The following is a 25554-nucleotide window of genomic DNA, read 5'->3' on the forward strand; positions in this document are numbered from 1 at the left end:
CATGAAGGGTGATGCTATTTTCTGAGAATTTATTGGTCAGTTGGTGGCAATTTCACACCTGTTGCTAATCTCCGATTCCAAAGAACAAGAACTGAACCACCTTTGCGGTGCTAAAAACCCAGGGTTAACTCTGAAGTTAACCGGAAGAGACCAAATGCTGCTTCATAGTACAGGTCTCAAAGTAATAGGACCTAGTTCAGCTTTTAAGCCGGCGAGGCGTGATTGCAGATTCCGTGCCGGTGCGTCCACCCCCCTGCAGTGGCACCACAGACCACGTCACAATGTGAAAATTGTGATTTTTTTTTTATTTTTTATTTTTATTTTTTTATTTTTTTAATTCAAAATCTGTTTAATTGAACTAAACTTATGGTAAAACAAGAACAGCTATGTAGGTAGTCATAAACAAAGCAAGCAAAAAGGGGAGAAAAGAGAAAATGTTACCACTTCAAAGCTCTTAGATAGCAGTCAAAGAAGGGATTAGTGGTACGCCACCTCGCTGGACCCGCCTACTACACAAGACCAGGAAAAAATACCTCCATCTTTCTTAGGAGCCAGAAGTGACCATATTTGGACAAGAGTGTGGATGACTAATCAGCATATGTACACGATTTTTCAGCCATAGACTGTATGCATGTATGGCACAGATATGCATACAGTTAGCACAGATTAGTTCTGCTAATCAGCGCTAAGTAACATAGAATAAAAGACTTCTTGGACACAATGTTATGTGCATAGCAAGCCACATTTATTTATCAAATAATTTAATTAAAAATAAAAAAGGCACCAGCACCAGAAACACGGTCTAAAGATCCCGCTTAAAAAGAAGCCTATGGAGTCTAGCATATGTCACTAAAAGTGGCCATACCCCCAGCAATGTGTCACACTACAGTTACAATGAAGAGGAAATGCAGTGCTGTACAGAATCAAACCACCAAACTATGAACATGCTTGTTTCTGCTATGAAATGTGTCGTTTAAGCATTTTAAGACCCTGAAGTTGCCCTTCTAGGAACTGAAGTTCTGGCAATTCTGCATTGGGATTCATTTTTTGACTTTGTCCTTGTGCACAACTAATGTAGTTTTAACATGGTTTGTCACCTTTCTGTATTAGTTTCTGCACAAAACTGCAATAAGCTACTAAAGTTACTGGGTCATAGAAAAGAAAGAAAACTCTAGCGTGTAATTATCGCATACTTGTCTTGTGGCCACAGTGGATGAAATGTTGCAGACTGTTTTAATTGTCATATGTGCTCAGGTTGGCATGGGTTACTATTAAATCATTGTCCCTTACTATAAAAATTAGCCAATAGTGCTTGAAGATTTCCACCAGGGCCTTTGTTTCTTTGCTGCCACATCAGCACTGTCCTCTCTTTGCTGTAGTATTATCCTTCAGGACACTATCATTATGTCCCGTCCTCTGGTCAGACTGCAGCATGCACAAGTAGAGGGGAGGGGAGGGGGGGGGCAACAAGCTACAATCACAGTGGATTTTTATTTTCTGTGTAAGGCTGTTCCAGTGTTTCTTTCTTATAGAAATCTCATTTTATGCCATTTTTTTATGATTTTTTTTTTTATTTTTGATCTCCCCTTTCTTCCCCTTGCTCCTTTTCTGGTTTCTGTTCTTTCTTTAATACTTGCTTTTTGACTTTGTTCTAAATTGCTCTTTCTATCTATCTCTGTCTAACTCTGGTTGTTTTTTCCCCTCCTCTCATGTTCCTGCTTTTGATCGCTCTCTCCTTTAGGACAAGGAGCCTCGTGGGATCATCCCACTGGAGAATCTCAGCATCAGGGAGGTGGAGGAGCCCAGGAAACCTGTGAGTGTTGCCTGATTAGAGACCTCAGCCTTTCTCCCCTTGGTTACTGTGTTCACTAAATCTTCTTTTTGTTAAAATATTTCTTCGCCAAAGATAATTATCTGGCACCTGTTTTTGATGACCTTTGACCCCTCTCTGTCCCTCCTTCAGAACTGTTTTGAGCTCTACAACCCAAATCACAAGGGCCAGGTGATCAAAGCCTGTAAGACAGAGGCAGATGGGCGTGTAGTGGAGGGAAACCATGTAGTATACAGGATATCAGCACCCACGCCTGAGGAGAAGGAGGAGTGGATTAAATCCATCAAGTAAGATTCCTCGTAATAGTAATGACGGCACAAAGATCCAGTGTTAAACCAGTAATGGTTGTTGTTACGTCAGAATAAACAAATAAAAATAAAAAAAAAATCCGTGAATGTGATTTCCTTGATGTTGGATTCATTTAAGGCAGAAACCAGTTTTAACCCGTTCTTTTTTTAATTTCAATTAAATCTAGACAACTTGAATATATGAGGTGCAGTCTTAAAGTCTTACGAGATCAAAAACCTGACTTGATTTCAGTTTAGGTGATCTCATTCAAGGTCATCTTCTTGAGCACCTTGTTATATCTCTCTCGAAGTCCTGTTCTGACCCTTATACTTCTGTGATTTCACCACGTTCAAACTTGCACAAACATCAAACACCAGCTCCGGCTGTTTGCTGTTTTCTGTTGTCTGCTATTTTTCTGCTATTTTCAAAGGCAGAGGTTTTCATTAGAAAGCTCTTTCTCTCTTGAAAGGACATGACAGCATAGTTTGGGTTTGCAAAGTTTCATCTTAAGAAACAGCAAGACTTCTGGTACAATGTTCTTCAGACAGAAGCACATTGCTTCGTGCCATATTTGGCAAAAACCAAACGCAGCATATTAGCACAAACGCCTCATACCAGCTCTGCAGCATGGTGGTAGAGGCGTGATGATTTGGGCTTGTCTTGCAGCCACAGGACCTGGCAACCTCACAGTCATTGAGTCCATCATTACATGCTCTGTATACCGAAGTTTTCTGCAGTCACAAGAGAGAGCATCTGTCTGACAGCTTGGTGCAAATTAGGTCATGTAACCAGGCAATAGTCCAAAGCATAGCAGCATTTTTACCTGTTTTTGTAGAACCAAGGTGCTACAATGTGGCAGGACCTTAAGAGAGCTGTGCATTAAATAAAATGTCCACAAACCTCAATGATCTCAAGAAACGTTGCAGAGAAGAGTGGGCCAGAGTTCCTCCGCAGTGATGTGAGACGATAGAGTCCTACAGAAAACAACTGCTTCAAATGACGACTGCAAAAACTTTCTTTTTCACGTGACTGTATTTTACTACAGTGTTTAAATTAAACAGTGAAACGAATAACAACATGTTTTATTTCCATCAGATCGTATACATTCACGCTGGCAGTGAGTATACCATCGCTTTGGCAGCTGTGATAACCTTGCTTTTAATGACCTAAATGCTGGATGTTTTGTAATCGCCTGCATAAACGGTGGTGCAATGTCAAAGAGAGTTGGCTCAGCAGAACAGAGTGCTTATATACCATAATGTAGTGCAATCATCCACCTCCCCTCTCTATACTATCAGAGTATTCACAGGAGACATGATGGGGGATTAGACATTGCGTATAACGCACCAGGGTTGAGCCAGCAAACCTATCCAACACAGGCAGCTCCAAACTAGGGGTGACGCACTCACATCTACCAAAGCTAACAAGTCACAGCTTGCACTTCACCAGAGGGGTCCGAGAGGACTCGGGGTTCTGTGGAGATAAAAGGCTTTTTATGGAAATTATGATTTGCCCCTTTTTTTTTAAAGTAGAGATGATTATAGAGGCAAGGCCTTATCTGCTCATCTTGAGTGTCAGGAAGTGAAGTTGGACCAAGTAGGTCAATTAAGGAAGTGAGCTGCTGTTGTATGAATTAGTGTGACACGTTTGAAGTGAAAAGTGTGTTTTAGAAAAAAAAAATTAAATAATTCCAGTCAATGTATCAGTTTTTAAGAAGCATTTCCAGGACTGAAAAATGGTGGAGAAGGTTTTTAGCTGTGGCAGCCGCGCTCTGATTTGATTTCTCCACAGTGGAGTTATTGTTTCACAAAATTGGGTTGTAGAACACAACAATGAGGAGTATGAAAGAGGATAGTCATCTTACACACACTCATTCTTTAGCGTGTGGCGTTATAAAGGGAATCAGAGATATCCGCAGTGGGGGGTTGAGCCTCTTCTTGCTTTGTGCTGGTGCTAACAGGATTTAGCAGCCGTGAAACTGAGCTTTTTGGTAGAGCCCAAATGGCTTCCTGACTCACTTGCTGCCTTTGTAGGCTGCCTTTACTCCCCCCCCCCCCCCCCCCCCCCCCCCCAAACTAAGCAGAAGAGTCTATAAGCAGGACTGTTGTTTGCCCTCCTTCAGACCTATAAACCTGCAGCAAGAGGAAGAGAGCGTGTGCGACTGCATGGTTCGCTACGTTCTTGGCCGGGTTCTGGAGGAGGGAATCAGTGCAAGGTTCCAGCAAACCAGACTATCCAAAAAAAAAAGACAACAAACAAAAAATAGGAGAGCGGGTCCCTCTTCAGAAACCATGGAAACCTAACTAGGTCACTCCACTAACTTTTTTTCTTTTCTTTTTCTGATCTAGTTAAAGCATGCGTTTGTATAAATGTGCCTGCATTTCCATATCAAAGATGTTTGAGACCCTCCTCTCATGTGGCCTTCTTATTTATTTCATCGCTGTCCTCTGATTGGCTTCTCTAGGGCAAGCATTAGCAGAGATCCTTTCTACGACATGCTGGCCACCAGGAAGAGACGCATCGCCAACAAGAAATGAAGAGGGACAATCAGGTGAACCTCCAAACCCCCTCCATCTTTATCTCCTTAAGTTCATGCATTCATAAACCACACACACTGCAAAGCTGGACTGAAGAGCACAGAGCTGACTTCAACCCCGAAGGCAGACTTTGGTTTCTTTCCTGGACTCTCCACAAGTTGTATGCACTTGCTGGGGAGACATCACACACTTGCTGGGGAGAAAGCAGCGCTCCAGCCAGTTTGTTTCTCCTCCATCTCATATACACCCCCCTACCTCCCCAGTCATGCTTATAAGATGTTTATAGGTTTCCCTAAAGCCCAACTGCCATGTTTCAGGTGCACATGCATGCATGTGGGTTATTGTAGACCAATATGTTTGTATTTGTGTGTATGCAGCAGTGTGCATGCTATCGGTGCATACCGCATCTACAGTATGGGTGCATAAGTGATGCAAGTGTTCCCTCCATTGTGCTTTATGAAAAAAGTTGTTATTCAGAATCAGTTCAGATGTGTGGTCATTGACACGGTGCGCAAAATGTAAGGGTGACTGCTGGAGAAGGGGGGAGGTGGGATGAGGGGATGGACGGACACGTTTGGGACGTGGTTATGACCGCAGTGCAACCTCACCTGGACCACGTCGTCATCTCACTCTGGTGCTGAATTCTTCTCTCAAGGTGCCACGGCTGAAGAGTAACCTCAGAGGACATCAACAACAACAACAAAAAGATGGATTTAGGTTCTTTACAGTCAGCTGGACTGATTTCATTTATCTGTGTGGAGCAGAGAATTTTGTAACGTGCATCCTTTCTTACTTTAGTTGAGTAGCAGTGGCGCTTTTGCTAAAGCTTCAAATTCAACTCTCTTTGTGGACTTAAAGTTGCAATCCTTAAGATTTCAGCACCTCTGGTTTGACGGTATCCTGTCACACATTTTGAACATCTGCTCCCTTACGAGGGGTCGCCAGAGCAGGTAGCTCCCACACGTTTGCACCTCCTCTGCAGATCGACCCAAGCATCTTCAGCTCGAGAAGTGAATGTTTGAACTACAGCACTGTCTGCTGTTTACAGTGTTTTGACTTTGATTACAACTAGACTTTTTCACACCTTTCCTCACCTTTAATCGAATTATTTTTTAAAAATAGCAAATATACTATTTAAATAATTTACATATGTAATATGGGGTAACCCATTTCCATCAGCCTTAATCTTAGTGAGAAATATATTATGTACCTATGACTGCTTCACAATAAAAGCCCTCTTTTTAAATGCTTTTAACATGAAACAGTAGCAGGATAACATTTGTTGGCAGCTGTCAAACCAGGATCTCATTTCATTGACATCTTAAGGATTAGAACTTTCAGAGCGCTTTCATTTGAGAAAGTCTTTCTACTGAGTGGGTTTTATTTTTGGCTGTGCAGAAGCCCAGTTAGGTACCAGTCCAATTAAGCTTCTTTTTTTCCTTTCCCTTATCTATGGCCTATGTGAGTGAAGGTCGGTGTGTTGTCGTGATCCTGTTTGCATTTGGTTCGTACTCCTAAAGATCCTTGCTTGCCTTTGTGTTTCTTCTCTTTGAACATTTCTATATCTAATAACCAGCTATCATTTTTGTATTTATTTTCATTTGTGAAATGGTTTAATACTACCTGTAAATGTTCAGCAGTGTATGCCTAAGTTATGTTTGTATATACAATGTATAGCTTTCTGGTCTCTTTGTTGTAGTATGCACAAACTCTGTGTGTAACCATGTTTGAGCCGACTGGCAGTTTGCATCAGCTGAAGTTTGAGGTCTTCTTTGCAAAAGCCTTAAACATAATCATTATAAAATATATGGGGATGATGAATATTGGATAAATAACTGACAACGCCGTTAAAAAGCCATGACTGAGTGAGAAAGGTGGTTGTATTTATGATGATGATGATGATGATGATGATGATGAAGATTATGGTGAATATGATGATGATTATACTAAAGTAATATCGGTGATGGTGATTATATAATTGATGATGATGATGTCAAAAACACCAGTAGTTTTCTATATAATTGTAAAATACAGTGAAAGCCTTGTGGTCAGGGCATGATATTATCTTCTACTGCCCTGTGTGGGCTTATAGTTACATTAACTTTTATATTCTCTGTAAAAGCTATTGGTCACGTTGTACATTACGTGTATCTACATAAAGTATACATAAAGCAGATTTGTGGTGTGTTCATTATTAATGCCGGTCCTGACCTACTTGTTCACATAAATAATGAGCTGTTATTAATGAAGCACTCAGGCTGCTTAGAGCACGATGAGCTGTTTTTGTTTTTGTGAATGCGGAGGTCATCCTCCATGATGGGGAGCAGTGATGTATACCTGCATCCTGGCGAACACGTGGTAAATTAACAGGAAGTAGGGAAAGGTGAAGGATGACCTATTGGATTTGTGTGTTAACGTGCACAATAAGTGAAGCAATAACACCCTCTACAGGCTGTTCAGAGAAATATGCACAAAAACCTGAATCTTTAATTTTACTATTTTTTTCTGCTGTTCTCTCAAAGAAAAAAAAATCATCAACCAAAATGAAAAGTCATACGCTTCAGTGTTTTCTGTGGTAAAACAGATACTGAAATAAATTTTTATGCTTTATTATGTGCAGAGATTTACGTTTTTAGGTACATTTACCTTTCAATAAAACGACAGCTTTCTTGCAGTAGATTCAGTGTTTATGATTATTACAGTGCTCACTGGGTTTCTCTTATTTTGTACACACCATTTATGTCAATGATGTGAATATAAGCGGCTCATTACATAATAAACCTAAGGAAAACATCCCTATTAAATAATAACAGCTTTAGTAGATTCATAAGACAAATAAATAAAATAAGGGAATATTTAGTCAGCACGGTAAGACAAAGCCAGATAAACTTCTGGGATACAGATGTGTTCAGCTCTAGGGAAAGGTTTCACAGGTGGTGGTCACAGATCATTACTCTCTTCTTATCCCTCCTGACTGATTATTTTCCAATTTTGCTTTTTGCTAGTGTTCTTGTCACAACTGGTAGGATTAGACAAAGTTTGAACATGTTGTCCTGTAGGGACGTCCTGTCCTGGATGAAAGCATTGATGAGCTTTAGCTCTATTTGGTCGCCTTGGATACCCAGATACATATCATCCCAGAGGTTCCTGAGGCATTAGTACCTCCTTTATCCAGGAAATGCCTGCACACTCTTGCCACTGAATTTATGAAACGAGTGGACCATCAGTGGCAGATGTGTCTGTTCTGGTGTGCCGCCTGTCAAGCTGCGAGTACAAGTCCCACTGAAGTATAGCAGGCCCCCATGCCACCCTCATGGAGTCTGATTCTGATAGTTTAGTCAGAAAGATGCCCCTCAGTAGCCCAAGGATAATCTTCTAGCAGAGCAGATGCTGGTCCTGCTGCTGGGTTGATGTATTTCTATGGCCCTGTATAGCTCTCCTTATGTAACAGCACATCTCATCATTTAAGTTGATAGCTTTTATTCCTGCATTTTGGAGCTTTCATAATCAAATTTGACCCACCTGTGCACTTCTAGTGCCTGTAACAATGACAACTTTGTATGCGGGTATGTTTTATGGAGGTAAAATTGTGTGTGCAAATTGTGTTAATGTGCAAAACAAACAGTCCAGTTCAAAAGCAGTCTGTATATACTTAATAAATGATTGTGTACCTAATAAATAGGTCACTAAAATAGTATATTAAAGTATTATGGGCCCAGTGCTCAGCTGATTATCATCCATGGGGGAAAAAAAATTCTACACAAAGTGTGCAGCTTGTGACTCCATTCATTGCAGCGTAATGTTATTATGCTAAAAACGACTTAATGGAAATGAGAGCTAATGCTGAAAATGTCCGTGATACTTAAATCACATAAGCAATACTGTGTGTTTGTGGAGCATTAACTGGTTGGGAATTACAGTCCATTTTATACACAGTTCCCTATTTTCACAGTCTCAAAAGTAATCGGACAGTCAAAAATAGTTAATGCTATATTGTTGTTATTGTGCTTTTGTACTATAAGACAGGTTTGGAAAACTGTGGCTATAACTTGTATTTGAGCAGGTAGCATAATGATGGACACACTTGGTTTAACACAGTTTATTAGAAAAGCAGAGCGAGGCATCACAGTTACAGTACTGTGCAGCAGGCTTGAGCTGCCCCTCATTTCTCTATATTTTGTAAGGAAAATGTGAAATAGGTGCAGTGATTTATTGAAAGATGCACCATCACACGTGTATATACAGTCTATAAGGCAAAGACAGATTGTGTACAATTCTAACAAGCCTAAAAGTTAATACTTGGTACAACGACCTTTATTTTCCAACCAGCCTGAAGTCTGTTACGCAAACTTTCTTGTCATTTCTATAAGTAGTCTTCAGGAATAGTTCTCCAGGCTTCTTGCAGGACATTCAAAGCTCTTCTTTGGATGTTGGATGGTTCTTGTTTTGTCCTCCATCACGATGATCCCACACTGCTTCAATAATGTTACTCTAATTTCGTACCTCAGGGAGAAAACCCTGTTTCCCTTCCTTAAGAATGGCTTCTTGACAGTCATCCATCCACTGGGACCAATTTTGATTTCCTATTTCATAGAACATGCCTTTCAGATACTGTTAATGAAATATGCCCCGTTTCCAGCTAACAGTCATTTTGGGAGTCACTTTGTTGGTGCATAACTGCATTCACTATAGAAATGGATAAAGTGTGTGTTTTTATTACAGGCTGTTAGTAATAAAGTGCCCCTAACTCAAGGTCATCCGTTGAGTTAGGTGCCTTTTTTATGCTGGAATGATTGATGGGTCAGAGTTAAGCGACTTAACAAAATTAAATCATCAGGAAACGATCAGGAAATGAACTGACAATGAGTGAAAAAGCAGCCGACGTCCAAAGAAAATGCTGAAAGACGTTCAGAAAATTAGGAGCAAACTATTTTTAAAGAATTCAGGGATGGCTCAAGACTTTTGCACAGTACTGTAAATGACAAAGACTGACTCAGTTAGTCACTGCGTAAGCTTAGGTAGTCAGTGTTTGTATTTGGATTTGAAGTGTGCATAAATAACAAAGGTTACTTCAGGTTTTGTTTTTGCAGATTTGCACACTGATAAAAAAAAAAAATGAGCTGAGGAAAGAAAAGGACAAACACTGCCTCCCAGTGGATAAATATGGAATCACAGGGTAAAATGTAAAAAAGGAAAAAGGAAAAAGAAAACTGTATGGCAGACATTTATTTTACAGATGCAACGCCCTTTTAACAAAGATCTCTAGCAGCTCCACCAGGAACAACATCATGAATTCATGTAATCTGGACATATTATATATATATATATATCTAAAAATATAAACAAAAACCAGTGTATATAAAACAAGTATCTATGATTTCATGTTAGATTCTGGGTCAATGTATGGCTAAATAAAGAGTCAAAGGCATTTCAACATAATGTCTTGAATATGTTGCCTTTAGTTTGATGACAATCCGGTTTTCCTGCTGCCTTTGAAGGTGTCAAATGACAACATTACTGAAAATTAGAACCACATCTGAATGAACTGCCCTTCAACTGCACAACAGCGTTTGTCTGTAGGGTTTTGTGAGATGGAGCCTCACGTGTAGTAGTTGGGTAGGCAGTTTTACTGGCTTGTTTTCGATCAGTTTTAAGGGAAAATAAAGGCAGCCAAGTGTTTTTTGCAGCAAACAGTAACCAATAACATGCTCATAGTTTAACACAAATGTGAGGTAAATGAAACTCTGTAGAAATACAAACTGCAAATGACCGGACACATTTTACATTCTACTCTTTTTTACGTTTGGCTCTGAGTGCAGAGGTATTGCTGATTGTGATCATGAGCAACTTCTGAGCGAAATGTGTGCTTTTGAAACTGCACATCCAATGAAACATCAACCACAGATATTATTGTGCCTTCTGATATTATTGTTATTGCACTGATGTGATCTATACTAGCACATATAGAAGGTCCTAAAACATGGCACACTCATTTAAATCACAAAAGGAAGCAAAGAAACAGCTGTGAGGCACTGGAAAGTAAAAAGCACAGGTACAGTAAAAATACAGTTCAAAGTAATCTATACTTGACCTTCTGAACATGAAAATAAAAAAAAATATTTAAATGTTTTTGAGATCTTTGCAGAAGCAGTGGCACAATGACCATTTTCTTCTAAAATCTGCAGATTTTGCAGTCGTGTCTGCTACAACAACAAACTCCCCAAAATCTTTTCTGACCTGATAAAAAAAAACGTAAAAACAAACAACAACTTGCTGAAAATAACTGGTTTCCAAATCACTTGACCACGGTCGTAATGGTGCAAACTCACACTTAAATATCAACCTTGTATCTTAAACTCTGGCCTTTTGTCAATGCCTCGGTGACTCTTTAGTAACTGGTAGGTTACTAACCGCCCTTCAGCAGGGCGAAGAGGACACCTGATCATAGTCAGGACATTTGAGGAGAGCAGGGTAGCTGGTACTCATCTGAAGGGAAGCTTCACTCGAGATGTCTGAGGGGCTCCGTCCACGTGACCAGGCCTCCGGGTGGAGGAACTGACCAGAGTGGTCGGAGCAGTTGCTGAGGCGAGGACGGTAGAAGCTGGGATGGCGGGGCTGGTAGAGCTCCTCTGCTGCGTAGCGCTTCATGAACAGGTAGACTGACATGACGCCGGCGCTCTGCAGTGAGGAAGAGTCAGTTTATTCATAAATAACAATATGATCATTATGGCTTATAGCTTAAGACATTCAGTAATTAGCAATCTGAAATTATTAGAAGACAGAGAGAAGTATGTCCATTTATACACTCAGTACTTGGTTGGGACCATGAATTACTGCATCAGTGCATCGTGCCATGGAGGTGGAGGTGTCTGGTGGCTATGCTAAGGTGTTATTGGAGCCCAGGTTTCTTTGATAGCAGCTCTCAGCTTGTCTGTATTTTGGGGTCGGGTATTTCTCATCTTCCTCTTGAAAGATGCTCTGTGGGGTTCAGGTCAGGTGAGCTGGCTGGCCAATCAAGCGCAGTAATAATATGGTCAGAAAATCATTTGGTAGTAGTTTTGGCACTGTGAGCAGGTGGAAAGGGAAATTGGCATCTCCTGAAAGCTTGTCAGGAGATGGAAGCATGAAGCGTGGTAAAACCTCCTGGTAGAAGGCCACATTGACTTCGGACTTCGGACCAGCAGATTACACGACACCCCAAATCATCTCAGACTGCAGAAAGTTCACAGTGGACTTCAAACAGCTTGAATTTTGTGTCGAATCAGTTGACTTTGCATTACCACACTTCGATACAGCGCTGTGCAAACAGCCAGCCTTTTCAGCAGTGACCTTGTTGAGGGTGCTGTTCATAAGATGATATTTACACTGTTTGAACAGAAATTCACTCAAACTGGAAATGAAATGTTCTAATGATTTGTGATTCACCTCTGATGAGCTCATGAGCTATAAACACAAAAAAGAAACTAAACAAACAAAAACAAGAGTGAAACCAAACCTCCAACAAGGCAGCTCACTCTCTGGGCAGCTTTTACTTTGAAGGGAATGCCATTGTATTTTGTATATATTCAGTTTGTTTTCTTTGTTCTTTTTAAACATAGTTTAAGAAGCTGTTATTTTCCCTTCTGAAACCTATTTTAATATACTTGACACAATTTTGAGTAGTGCTTTTTTAATACAAACACAAAAAATGAAAAACCCAACAATTATAAAATTGTTCATGTATTCAAATTGCTGACTTGTTGAATGTATTTAAACATTTGTAACACATTAATGTAATGTACATTACACAACATGTACTCAAAAATGCTAACATGTTGTCATCAGTCTGAAAACCTGTTGTCTCCTCAATAAGCTCTATAAAGCATTTTCATTACTTTGACCTTCAGATCAATTGATTGACATTGAAGGAGAGGTCAGAGGTCAAATGTAACGTGATATTTTAAATCTTTAAATGGCACTTTCTATATGTTGACAACATATTCCACACTTAAGTTAAAAGGCTTTTTGTCAATTTTCGACCAATAAATCAGTCAATCTACATCTCTATGAATTCATTTAAAACTTTGGAGCCATTGTGTTTACAGACAGAATGACACGCAAACACAAAAACATAAGTAATGAATACAGGATAACTGAAAGTTACATTTTTTATCAATTCAGTAGTACATTAGAATAACTAGTATATGAATACTGTAAACATCTGTATTCATGCATGTTAATAATAATATCATAATAACTGTTTACCTGAGGTAATCCTGTATTTCCTCAATGTGAACCCTGGAGGGCAGTAAACACTCAATACTATGAGCACAGTCATTTTAAGGAGGAGATTTCAAAATAAAATCCTTCCTATTTACCTTCCTGTTACTACCACACATGCCAACAAGTGCACAGTGGCAATGAGAGCTCAATGTTTTTATGTTATCTAGATTTATTCATATGAACATATAAACATGTTTCTTCTTGAATGTTTTTTAGCGTGTGAACTGACGGATGCTGCATCCACAGCCGTGCCAAACAGCAGTAAAAGTCATTTCTTTTTTTTATGTTCAGCTTCTCACCTCAGTGAGCAGGAAGGAGAGGGCAGCAAAGGCAAAGGACCAGCCGTACTTATAGGAAAAATAGGCCTCACTGCTCTTCGTCCTGTTCAGCATTTCATCATTTATACTGGAAATGTACAGCACCAGGCCCACCACCAAAGCCAGACCTGAGGACAGAGAAACTGGATGTTAAAAAAGTAAAAGGGAGACACGACAGGAGATGATCCAGAGAAAGGAGGAGTTGCCTTACCTGAGAGGATAAAGAAGATTCCAGAGACAAATGCCAGGATGGTGCGGTGAGGGCGGACGTGGCCGATGTTGTTGAGGACAAAACCGATGAACATGAAGAAGAGGCTGACCAGAGGGAACGGAGTGGCTGAACGGATCATCTCTGAAGAGGAGGATAAAGAGCAGATGAAGGAGCCTGCTGTTTAACCACAAAAACACTAAACAAATGATCGAGCCAAAGAAGCTGAGATATGAAAAAAAATACTAAATACTTATAAATAAGAAAAAAAGCAGAATAAAAGTCTTTTAATGTGGAAATTGGAAAAAATTACATTTAGATTATCTTAATATCACAAAGGGAAATTAGGGCCTGTTTTGATCTATTTTAATTATACAGCAGTTTTTTAATTTGTCGTCTTTGATAGAAAATAGTTTTACATTCAAACTAGAGAACCACAGAAGAAAGAGGATGGAGAACAATGAGTCTTGAAATAAAAAAACTAGAATAAAATTCCCCCAAATGGAGCGCTGCACTGGAGCTCATTATATCGACTAAATGGAGTGATTTATCCTTCAGTTAAGTTTTGACATTGAGTTTTACTGAAGGACTGTCTGTGAAGAGGCAATAAGTATTCCAGGGAGGAGCAGGCGGCGACGTGAGGGTTCAGATGAGTCAGACGTATGTGGTCTCACTGCATTCAGACTTCTGAACATGAGCTTATTGGAAAACAAGTTCTCAGACTGAAAAATGCCCCCAGCCTTTAATATAAACAAGTGCTAGTTGTGATTACTTTTTTTTTGCCTAAAGCTGCAGCTGGAGGCTGTGTGTCCTGCTGGTACTTACTGAGCACGTTCACTGTGGACTCTGACGTCAGCTGGACATTCATTGGCATGATGTACTCGATGGTGAAGCAGCGACCTGACTCGTCACCTGCAAAGGAACGAGACAGAAGTGAGGGTGAGACTCATTCGAATTTACCCTCGCAAACATCGGACAAACAGATGTGCAGAACTCTTTGAGGATTAAAAGTCAGTTATTTAAATGACTAGAATTAAAGTGGAGCTTAAAGAAGGTTTAACAATCAGTGAGAACAGAAGCAAAAGGCTGAAACAGCCAGAGAAGAGGTCGGCATGTGGGCAGAGGCATTTTGAGAGACACATGGCAGCCAAAGAGTCCTAAATAGAAATCTGTGGGAGAATTCCTGCCCCATATAACTGACTTAGTGACAATCATATGACACATACTGACACAGGCTCACAACCGTTTTAGATGTGGTGGCAGGGATCTCTACTCATTATTTTTGCTGAATGATGTTTGCTCAGCTGCTCTTGGATGATCAGAAATTTCATAAATGAGCTGTAAATGAACTTATAATGTTGTGTAGTAGAAGTCTACCTCATAAGGGGAAAAAACCCTTTTAAAACATATTTTGGGGCAAAATTGTCAAACTTGTGAAATATTTTTTGTTTGTTTGTTTGTTTGTTTTTGAGCAGATTTGTTTGGTGATTCTGTGCATGCTTTCTTTATGTGAATGTGACCATTTAAATGAAAACAAGCTTTAAAATAATAGCTTGGTCGTGGGACACTTATCCATTGTAACCAAAGGTAGTTTTGAGACAGGAACTAGTTCCTCTAGTCGTTCCTGTGATGACCGAGTGTCTGTATGTGGGAATGTGTTGTTTTGTCTTATTGTGCTACTTATTTTCCACTGTACTCACTTAGACCTTCTCACTGTGGAGTCTTGGGACTCACATAGGGTAATACGGACATTTACAAAATGCTGTGAATACACAAACTACCCAGATGATTCTAGACAAAATATATGGACAAAAGTACTGAGCCATCCCAAATACAGAAGCTGCTCAGCCATGGAAACCCATGCCGTGAAGCTCCCGGTGCACAGCTTTTGTGCTGATGTTAATGCCAGAGGAGACCTGGAATGCTGTAGGTACTGCATCAGCAGAGGTTAGGGTACTTTTACACATTATGTAACCCTGTTCTATAATTTCACATGTCTGTCACGAAGAGTAAAAGCAGTGTTACTAACATAGAGAGGGACCAAAAGAGGACACGAGAAGGTTGGACAGCTACAGCTGATGGTACAAAAGATTATCTGATGTTTTTGAACAACATGGCTATCTTAGATAACAAGATTCAAACCTTCACTAGCGTCAAGATTGGAGTGACTTTGTCCAAAATTGTCAGTTTTTGCATGTTCTGATTCCCAAAGAGGAGCGACAGTAGCATAACCTGATGAAAATTGATCACAGTGCAGAACACACAGTACACTGCAGCTCTGACCTTGATAGTCACGCATAAGTAGAACATATCCACTACTTCACTGCAGTGATATTCCCTAATGGCCTTTTTTAGCTTGATAATGCTCTAAAATGCTACACAGTCATGACGTTGTGCAGGACAACGTCACACAGACACGAGGACTCATCCTCTGTCTCCTCATTGCTCTTTTTATCACTTTTACTTGTACTCGACACTTACTCACAAGCTCTCTTTTCCAGTCACACACACAGTGATGAAGTAATTGTGAATGTGTGTGAATATGAATGCTGGTGGTTTACATGATGATACATCACTGTGACACCTTGCTGCTGTCGCCACCTTTACTGTAGAGATGATGAAGATCTTGAATGTGAGAGAGTAAAATCCAGTGGCATTATCTGTTCTACACTTTTGATTCATCCATGACTAACTGACAAATTTCAGGAGCACAGAGATAGCCGTACCCACATATTTCCTTAATTTTTAAAATCTAGTCACTAACCAGCCAGAAAGCAGACTCTCCAGAGGCCAGAGTGCAACGAGGTCTTGATGTCAGTGCTCTGGTTCAGAGGCATAATGACTCCCTCCTCCAGGTAGAGCCAGTAGTCGGTGCTCACTGCCACTCCCAGCAGCCCCAGGCCACTGATTGCAAAGACACTGCTCAGCAAAGTCAAGGCCTTCCTGCTGCATGCACTCATGGCCACAGCAGGGTGAGCTCCAGCAGCCGGTGTAAAATACAGAATAATCCAAGCAGCAAGCTGGAGGAGAAAAAGGGAGATGGATGTGGCACTTTAAAAGAAGCTGGAAACAGAAACCACCAAAAAAGATGCTTAAAATAAAAATAATAATAAAAAATAAAAAAAACGTTAAGAAAAGAAACACTAAGAAAAAAACAAACTATAACCTCTAAAAGCTACGACCAAACAAAAGTTTAAAAAAAATCCTGTGACATATAAAATGTGAATTTTTATTTATTTTTAACAAAATTCAAAATGTTATTTACACAATTATGACAAAAAAACCCTAAAAAGCCTGAACCACAAAATAAATTCCAGAAAATTCTATTTATTGAACCTTCTGACAAATAAAAACAAGTGGTCATTAATTATAATTATTAATTTGCATATATGAGTTTTAATTTGAGTTATATTTTAACTAGCATTTTTTTTCTTTTGTAATCTGCTGCTTAAAATATATATATTGTGCAATTTATTTAGGGTTCTGTTTGTGGGTTTTGTTTTTGTTTGTTTGTTTTTTTAATAATGTAGAGGTCTCAAAAACTCTTACAGGGTTAAAGGTTGAGAATACTATTATTAGCATAAACCTAATTAGCTTAGCATAAAGAAACTGGGAAATCAGCTCCTGTGACTGGCTACAAGCAACAAAATCTACCTTCCACTATTTTGTAATTCATGTATCTGTTTATGAAAATTAGCTTGTTCCAGACTATTTATCTCAACTTCTTGATAAACAGACTGCCGCTCACTGCCTTGTTTGCAGCTAGCTGCATTTAGCTGAAGCTAGTATAAGACTGAAGACTGGGGGAGGACACAGTCTCTCAGTCTGTAACATCAGGACTTTGACGCAGTCTACAATGCCAGCTATGTTTAGCTAACTTTGTGGATTTGTTGAGTTTCCTTTGGTATTATTGTTTTACCGTCTGAGTTTAGCATGTTTTTAACATGGTTTTGTGTTGCTAGCAGCTGTGTTTTAATATTCTTTTCATTGTTCATTGTGCATATTCCTAGTTTTTACTTGTTTTGTTTAACAGCGCTTTGTGATTACTATATGTTTAACACCTGGATGGAAACAAGCTAGTTATTCATCTCCCCCCCCCAATATTTGTGCTAAGCTAAGGTAACTGCACACTTCAGGATGTGCTGGTTGTATTATTTGTTTATCTATGTATTTGTTTATTGTTTTTGCTGTTTATGAGTAAAAATTTCAGGCTAATATCACAAAATCTGGAGTTGAGTTGAGTTAAGTTGAGTTAGATATCATGAAATTTCAAATTACTCAGAAGTAAACTGAAAGTTTGAGAGAGTCAGTATTGTGGGACTCATAGCTTCAAATTTTGAGTTATTTTATTGGCAGAAACAAGCTTCCTTAAATAAAGAGTACGCGGTTCATGATGGAGTTAATGTTTATATTTCATCAGTCTGGCAGCTTTCCCAGTCTCAATTCATTCCATTAAAGAGCAATGTTCAGATTCATAAAACACCACCATAACTTCTAAAATCTTTGCATATTTATGTAAATACAAACTTCAACAAAGAGGTTTCCATTACAGAAACTGTGATGGTGCTTGAGGTGTGTCGCTGTGTGCCCCTTGACACTTTCAGAGAGAAATCAAAATAGAGAAAGAGTGGAAAAACATTGTAGCATTTTTTTTTCTTTTTACATTTGACTCCAAGTTTCATTATCACAGAAAATACTAATTCAGTCACGAGAATTAACTATCCAACCTCCCACAAAAAGGAAAATGAAGTGTGATTCAATAAAACCTGTTTGAGCCTCCAGGCAGAGGTACATTAAATGTGTCGCAGTCTGCTACTATGAATACAAACGGTCACTTTATCTGAAATCCAAGACGAGCTTCTGACATTTTACGGCCATGAATCCAACAGTGCAAGCCAGCACTGGGATCTGGCCGACTGATAACATAATGAGACATCATCTGAAGAGACAAGGTGATGATTTACATCCCATTTGGGAACCCCATGTGAATAATCTCCGGGTGGTGATAAGGGGGAAGGATCAAGTAGAGGACAGATATTAAAGGGGGCTAAATAGTAGCTAATTCACAGCATATTTATGAAACAGTTTTGCATAAATAGGAATATTTTCCCTCTACAAGCACATTAATCAGCATAAAGACTTCTTTTTGTTGCCCCTCGAGCAACTAGAGTTTAAGCTGCTAAAAAAGCCAGTGTCTGCTCTATAAGAGATCACATTTTATCAGTAGAAACACCCTCCATATCATCTAAATCATCCCCCAACAAGGTCACCTCATTTACTCTGAAACAGCCAATATTCATATATCACAAGTCAGACTGTTATCCAGTACCATCCAGAGCATTTAATCACGTATTTTATTACTTAGTGATAGCAGCGTGCTGACAGATATTAAAGGATCAATACACAAACCGGGAACACTGCAATTACACGGTCAGGATTGAAAACACAGAGACCACCAGTACACCTGCAATCAGCATTATTTTAAGTAGAAATAGAAATCAAGATATTTGTGCAAAATCTGCTTCACTATAGGTCACATTTTTTAAAAACAAACAAACAAACAAAAAGGTGAGTAAACAATAAGTGGACACTGGAATTCTTCAAATATGCAGTTATATCTTTCTGAAATAGTAATAAAGGAAAAGATTATTGTACAAATATAATGTAATAAAAAACATACTGGGTTTCTACATGACTATTATAATCTGTCATTACTTCACAGGTTAAATTCCTTTAGAGGGATGGAAAAAACACTCCTTTTAGCATTATCGCTCCATAACATGTCAGTGCACAATATTCACACTTCACTTATCAAACATGAAGGAGCTCTTTCATCCACAATCAACACTAAGCGTCCTCAAACGTCTCTTCTTATCCAAGATTGAACTCTGACCATGAAGGTTATAAGCACAGTTTCATTGTTACTCCTATTAAAACCAAACATGTTGTCACAATGAAGTAAACAGCTAAGATATGGGTACATAGTGAGCTAAGGAGTACTGTGTGCATAGACTTGTGTAGGAATATTAGACTCCAACTCAATACTCAAATGAAACAGATCATTGCAGGTAACTGGAATCAAGGATTAAAAATAGTTGACCATTTTAGATTAAAGCTGTTGATTAATTTAAAAAGAGAGAGAGAGACTTTATCACACGCACCTGTTTATGATCCGTCTGGCTCTTCCTGCACTCGGAGCAGAGATTGCGCCCAGAGTTGTGAATTAAAACCTCACTCCTGCAGTTTGCCCGCTGAAGGTCTGACTTACGGAGGAAGATCGGCGTTGCTCCGTCGAGTCGGTCACGAATTCGTTCGGAAAACTGTGTAATCTTTGGGTAGAGAGATAACGCATTGCAGACACAGTCCGTGAGATAAACTGAGACGGACCGCTGGTCCCGCTCTCTGCTGCGTGCTTTCAGAGAGAGAGAGAGGGGGATTGTTGATGTTGTGGAGAGAGAGAGACCTGCTATCAAAGCGAGTCCACTCCACTGCTAATGAGCCAACTGGTCAAAGCTTTGATTAACTCTCTGCGATGAATCAGTGAATTTAAGTCAGTGTGATGTCCTTTACATAAACTCACTCTGTTTCTATCAGGACCAAGGACAGCTCCAATCAGAAAAGGATAGAGTAGTTTATGTTCTGTAATGAAATTCTTTACAGATCCATGTTGTATATTATAAACTAGCATTTTATCCATTTATGGTCACGTCTTAAAGAAAACACACCTCCAATCAGGGATGGAAAAACTACCCTGATTATATTCTCACATTATTCGAACAACTAGTCGTTTGTTCTGCTGTAAAATGGTCTCTGTGATTCATATACACTCTCTGGCCACTTCAATAGCTGCACGGAGGATGTGTACACTGTGGTCATAAACGGACGCATCTGTACTCAGGTAGGCTGCGTGTTTAAAGTTTAAAGTACTCAGTTGGTGCCAAAAATTTGGTGCTAAAAAGTATCCGCCACATTATTTCACAAGCAGGCTGAACTATAGATACATGACATGTAATACATTTCATGTTGTTTACTCTAAATTCTGACCCTATAGCTTCGGACTTTGACAAGCAGAAATCCAGACTCATCAAACCAGGCACCATTTTTCCAGTCTTCTATTGTTCAGTTCTGATGAGGCCATGTGAATTATACACCCCGTTTCCTTTTCTTTGCTGACAGGAGTGGCACTTGTTGCTATCTTCAGCTGCTGTACTCCCTCCGCTTCAAGTTTCGACGCGTTGTGCGTTCAGAGATGCTCTCCTGCATACCTTGGTTCTAACAACTGGTTATCTGAGTTACTGTTAGCTTCTTGTCAGCTCAAATCAGACTGTCAGTTCTCCTCTGACCTCTGGCATCAACAGGGATTTTTTTTTTCAGAGCACTGCAACGTCTATAAGTCTAAACGTGCTGCCCTATGATGGGCTGATTAGATATTTACAGTGTCCAGATGAACCCAATAAAAGCGCCAGTGGCACTAGTTGGTTCAGTTTTTTGTTCTGCCTCTTTGTTAGCAGTCTAGTGACCACAGATTTTATGATATCGTTTTTTATGGATCATCTTCAAACTTCACAACAGTATTCGAGGCCTTGGGGAACATGAGTACCTTGGTTGGCTAAGCATTTGACCCTCGATCATGTTGCAATAAAAACAAAACATAAAAAGGTTTAGTACAGCACTTGTCCTTTGGGGGGAGTTGCGCTCTCTGAGGCTTTCTTGTATACTGTGATAGTGGAACAAAATAAACATATACAGTACATCATGCATAATTCAATCACTGGTAATTTAATCTCCTTTTCCTCAAGCCAAATAAGGGTGGCGGTGACATGATTAAATTGGTAGGAAATAAATAAAAAAACAAAAAGCTGTCTTTTCTTTTATGCATTATTTATTGTGAAATAAAGTCAAATGGGGATTGGTGGAACAAAAAGGTTAAAAGGTAAAGAAAAAGCATAAAGTAACACAAGTAACAGTGTTGAAGTTGTACTTAACCGACCTCTGTAAAGTGTAAAGTGCAAAACTGTAAAGTTTTGCTTGTAAAAGCTTTTAAACCACACGCCCGTGCCATCTGGCTTCTGTCAGGTGCAGTGTGTACAAAACACACAGCGATGTGAAAACAATGCGGCATAATGTCATTCATGCGCTTGCTACTTTAGGCATTTCAGCGTGAGACAAAAATACTATGAGGCAAAAGTGAGAACCAGGAAATTTACTGCAATAACTTGAGCTGTGAGTCACACTGCCCGAGTGTAGGCCTGTGGTATGCCACCGCTATTAACTCTGGCAAAGGAGAACTTAAACCATAAAATCTAAACCTAAGGTAAGAAAACAAATGAATGATATCCAGTAGGTCAAATTACCCTCCTTCAAAGCAAGAGAAAGCCTGCGTGTGCCGTTGACATGTGACATGATGTAAACGCAGATTAACACGTGACCACTAAGAGCTACAATACAGAGTTAGAAGAAAAAGTCCACAATGAAAAAGAGCGAAGGAATATTTTCATTTTCATACTTTATTTATGCACAGTATCCGTCATACCACAAATAACAGAGGAACGAGAAGAATCAGGTTAACAAAAAGCAAGGGCAGTGAAAGGAAACATACAAACATCCCTGTGGCTCTAACTGTAGCCTGTAGTGGTTCTGTACCCTGACTAGCCCAACTTATGATGATCTCTGTTAAGGGGTTGTTTTTGTTTTTAAATCCCTCTTTCAGTTCAGATTCTCAATGTGAGACATGTAAACACGCAGATTAAACGTAGAGATCTCATTTTGGTCCTGATATATGTGACAGCTGCAGGGCTTAAAAGCTGTGGTAAAAAGTCTTCCTTAATTTGGCAGTTCATTTTGAAGATTCACTGTTTTAATTTGTACATATTGGTAATTAAAACACAAACAAAAAAAACAAAACAAAAAACCCCAAAGAAATACAGAAATAAACAAACTGCTTGACGCACCTGACTGAAATCAAAAAAAGACTGTTTGGCACCGGTAAACAAAAAGCCATTAGAAGCAATTTACACACATTTGTCTGCTTATATTTCAGCATTTTAGCCAAACAGGTCCGGCTACATGACAGCGAAACTGGGAAGAGACATGAAAGCGCACGATGCTGCTTGGACTGGGATGGTGGGGGTTTGTCTAATTCTGCGCGGTAAGGTGGGAAACTTCATGCTCCACACCAGGCATCTCTGTATTTCATGCAAGGGGTCGTTCTCATGCTTAGATCAGGCCTCGCCTCACGCATGCACACACGATATATATAAAGAATGGACGTATTTCGGCCCCGCAGGAAGGGCTCTGAAATCCTCATTAGCATTAACGTGGTTTAGTTACATAAGGAGCCAGCCCTGAGACGACCAAGGCAAGAGGGCATTCAACGGTTCCACGCACAGTAAGTGCTGCATATTCTCTATATGACACTGAGTAGAAAACAATGGATAAGTAGTGGAAATACATATAACAAGGTTTGCTGATACCAAAGCTACCAAAGATTCAGCCAAATGTTATATATCTCTTCTTAGGGCTAATCTAAACATAGAAATGTCCGAACCGTCTACGGTAATAAAAGCACATTCAGTTCGTAGTATAAAATCTGCAAGTAGCTCGTCGCTTCGAAACATATTTACATAAAAGACCCCCCAGAAACGAATAAATAAAACAAAAACACGGTCGACTCACGACAGAGGGGTTAGACGTCGCTCTGAACGTAAAAGCTGTCTTTTAAACAGAACATTAAAACAGGGACAAACCCCCTTTTTTTGTTTTTCCCAATTAGGACCCTCTCTTTAGAAGAAAACGTACGACAGTTATATAGCAACGCTGTTTATATCGTAATACTAAACTTTACAATGATACCAGACGTGTAATGCATCCTAGAGTCTACTGCTCGTACAGAGTCAGAAAATAAGCATGCAACAGAGATTTGCTTTGTGCATATGGAAAATAGCATCGTTATCATTCAAAACACTGCGACTCTTTAGCCACACTTTTCTGACCCTATAGCCACTGTAGGCAACATCTGTTGCATTGAAAAAACCTAGACAGTTTGTAACTGTAGCACAGTTTGATTCAGATTCTCCATGTCAGGTTAGGTATACTGTAGTTTTACATGAGCTACAAAACAACAGATACAAACAGCCCCTGTTTAAGGGTTTCGGTTATTTTTTTTCACTGGGAAAAAAAGGCCAGAGGAGGAAGAGTGGAGAAAAAAACACTACAAGGACAGCAATAGAAATGTGTTATTCCACTTCTACTTTGGCACTCATGTAACAGTATACTACCTCTTTTTTTGTTTGTTTCTTTTAGTATATAAATATAATTTACACATGTAGCAGTTCAGAAGTAGATAAAGCCGGGACAGAGCAGAAAAAATAGGTTCCGTATTTGTTGTGCATTGCAGTTCTTTGTGTGGTGACATGGGGGAAGCATGAGAGGTGGGATGAGCTGGAAAACTGATTAAATACCTAAAGAGATAGTAACTGATACTGACACATATTTGTTCACAAGGTAAAGGCTGCGGGTCTGGAAAAAGAGGCAGAGAGTTAGAATAAAAGAACATACTGTGAGATGTTTGGGAAAGCGATTCTCTTTAGATTGTACATATATGGTTTTCACACTTTGCTCCTCTCTCCTCGGTCATTTCTCGATGCGGGTGTTGATAGCTAGTAGACGGAGCACTGCGGAGGATGAATCGAGTCTGTTGACAGCGGGGTGTTTGGTTGAGACCGGAAAGAACCTGTATACAGTGACAGTCATTCTTTTTTTGTGTGGTTTTCCTTCTTTAAAATCTCCGTTCTCTCTCTCCTCATACCACGCTGTGCAGGGATGGATGGAGGAACTGAGGGTTGATGTAGGAAAAGCCGGCGAACTCGCCCTGGTCGATGTTGGCAATGACCAGCTGGTCCGGAGGGGTGAGGACGGGTTGGGTACGCGTGAAAAACTTGTCAAAGTTTTCTGCTCCTTTGCCGCACTGAAAGAGATAAATAAAAAAAAGGGATGTCAGATGCAGAAAAGGGTCAGTTATCTTTTTGATCACCGGGCAGTAAAAAGCTGGTTAACAGTAACAGGATTGGAGTGGCATGATGAAAGGCGCTTCCTCGCTTTCGTTAGAAAGCTTCACAACAGTCCCAGGGAAGGGGTGCAGGAAAATGTCAAAGCCTGATGTGTAGCCGGGCAGATGCTGTAATTAGATTAGGAGCTAACCCTAAGCACCCACAGTGGAGGTCATTAGCATCGGTTTGTGGCCCCGCTCGGGGCTTTCATGTGTCTAAGCTGCTGAATATATATACGGTTATAGCCGTGTGTTGTGCACAGTCACGACACTTACAGGAAAATGAGATGAATTCACTCTGAATGAATAATCCACAACAAAAACAAACCTGTAGTGCATTTCAGAGCCTGCTGTTCCCAACGCATTTTCCTCAGGAGACATATCAGCATGTGAGGCATTTTCAGCTTCTTCTATAATATTACAGAAGCCAAACCATAAAGGCTCAGATGGAGGCTTTGTTTGGCAGTCCCTTCAGACCAATTAATGACACAGTGTACGAGATCACAACTGTGATACACCGCATAGCCCCCTGAATGGATGGATCTGCTTTTAGCAGTGTTTTCCTCCCCCTTGTGTGAGGAGAGGCAGACACATCCGCTGTGCAACCCGGCATCTATCAGGGCCTTTGTGTGGAAGTGAAGGGGAACTCTGCTCTTGGAGAGCTATTTTTAATCATTGGTGGCAGCGGTTGTGTTGCTTCAAGCGCTGTAGGCAGCGAGGGGATGGAGCACGTGGGGGTCCGCAAACAGAGAATGGAGCGTTTGTGGTGACAGCAGGATGTTTAGGTGTCAGCAGCAGGCAGCGGGGCAGGTGGCTGCAGCTGGGATGCAGCCTTCAGTTCTTCAGAGTGCATATAAACCACAACACCAGCTGGAGGTGAACGAGAATACAAACAAAAGACGAGTGTTTGTTTTTTATGTTTGTGTTCTTTAGAATTGTTTAGGTCCCACTTTGCATGATTTATTTGAATTTATTGTTTTTTTGTGGGGCTTTTTTGCCGAAAGGTGAATAAACCCCCAATAAATAATTTAACGTTGCTGCTTTACGATCATTTGTGATATTAT

The 25554-nt window shown here is 39.9% G+C and overlaps 3 protein-coding genes across 4 annotated transcripts in view; 1 reads left to right on the top strand and 2 right to left on the bottom strand.

The window, feature by feature from the left end:
• Positions 1–6832, top strand: part of cyth3b (cytohesin 3b) — a 41993-nt gene extending 35161 nt beyond the window's left edge. Inside the window, exons 11-13 of the mRNA XM_026165055.1 lie at positions 1742–1813; positions 1964–2118; positions 4584–6832. Coding sequence (XP_026020840.1) covers positions 1742–1813; positions 1964–2118; positions 4584–4656 — 300 coding nt within the window. The 3' untranslated portion in view covers positions 4657–6832. The remainder of the gene's footprint in view (positions 1–1741; positions 1814–1963; positions 2119–4583) is intronic.
• A 3035-nt stretch (positions 6833–9867) lies between these two features.
• Positions 9868–19934, bottom strand: cacng5b (calcium channel, voltage-dependent, gamma subunit 5b). The gene is made up of 6 exons (XM_026165056.1): positions 19605–19934; positions 16208–16463; positions 14269–14355; positions 13447–13587; positions 13218–13363; positions 9868–11334 (listed from the first exon to the last, which is right to left on the bottom strand). The coding sequence occupies exons 2-6, from the start codon at positions 16401–16403 to the stop codon at positions 11074–11076; spliced, it is 831 nt and encodes a 276-aa protein (XP_026020841.1). The 5' UTR covers positions 16404–16463; positions 19605–19934; the 3' UTR covers positions 9868–11073.
• A 1998-nt stretch (positions 19935–21932) lies between these two features.
• prkcab (protein kinase C, alpha, b) overlaps positions 21933–25554 on the bottom strand; it is a 117929-nt gene continuing 114307 nt past the window's right edge. For both annotated transcript variants that reach the window (XM_026165054.1, XM_026165053.1), the window contains one exon: positions 21933–24409. In XM_026165054.1, the coding sequence (XP_026020839.1) occupies positions 24245–24409 (165 nt within the window). In that variant the 3' untranslated portion in view covers positions 21933–24244. The remainder of the gene's footprint in view (positions 24410–25554) is intronic.

This window comes from Astatotilapia calliptera, chromosome 4 (genome assembly GCF_900246225.1).
Source record: "Astatotilapia calliptera chromosome 4, fAstCal1.2, whole genome shotgun sequence".
NCBI lineage: Eukaryota > Metazoa > Chordata > Actinopteri > Cichliformes > Cichlidae > Astatotilapia > Astatotilapia calliptera.

Bases quoted from the DNA above. Each gene is read 5' to 3' on its own strand.
- cacng5b (XM_026165056.1), bottom strand. From the start codon at position 16,403: ATGAGTGCATGCAGCAGGAAGGCCTTGACTTTGCTGAGCAGTGTCTTT. The intron at 13,588-14,268 runs GTAAGTACCAGC...CCTCCTCTTCAG, and splicing joins GTCCACAGTGAACGTGCTCA to AGATGATCCGTTCAGCCACT. The intron at 13,364-13,446 runs GTAAGGCAACTC...CTCTGTCCTCAG, and splicing joins AATCTTCTTTATCCTCTCAG to GTCTGGCTTTGGTGGTGGGC.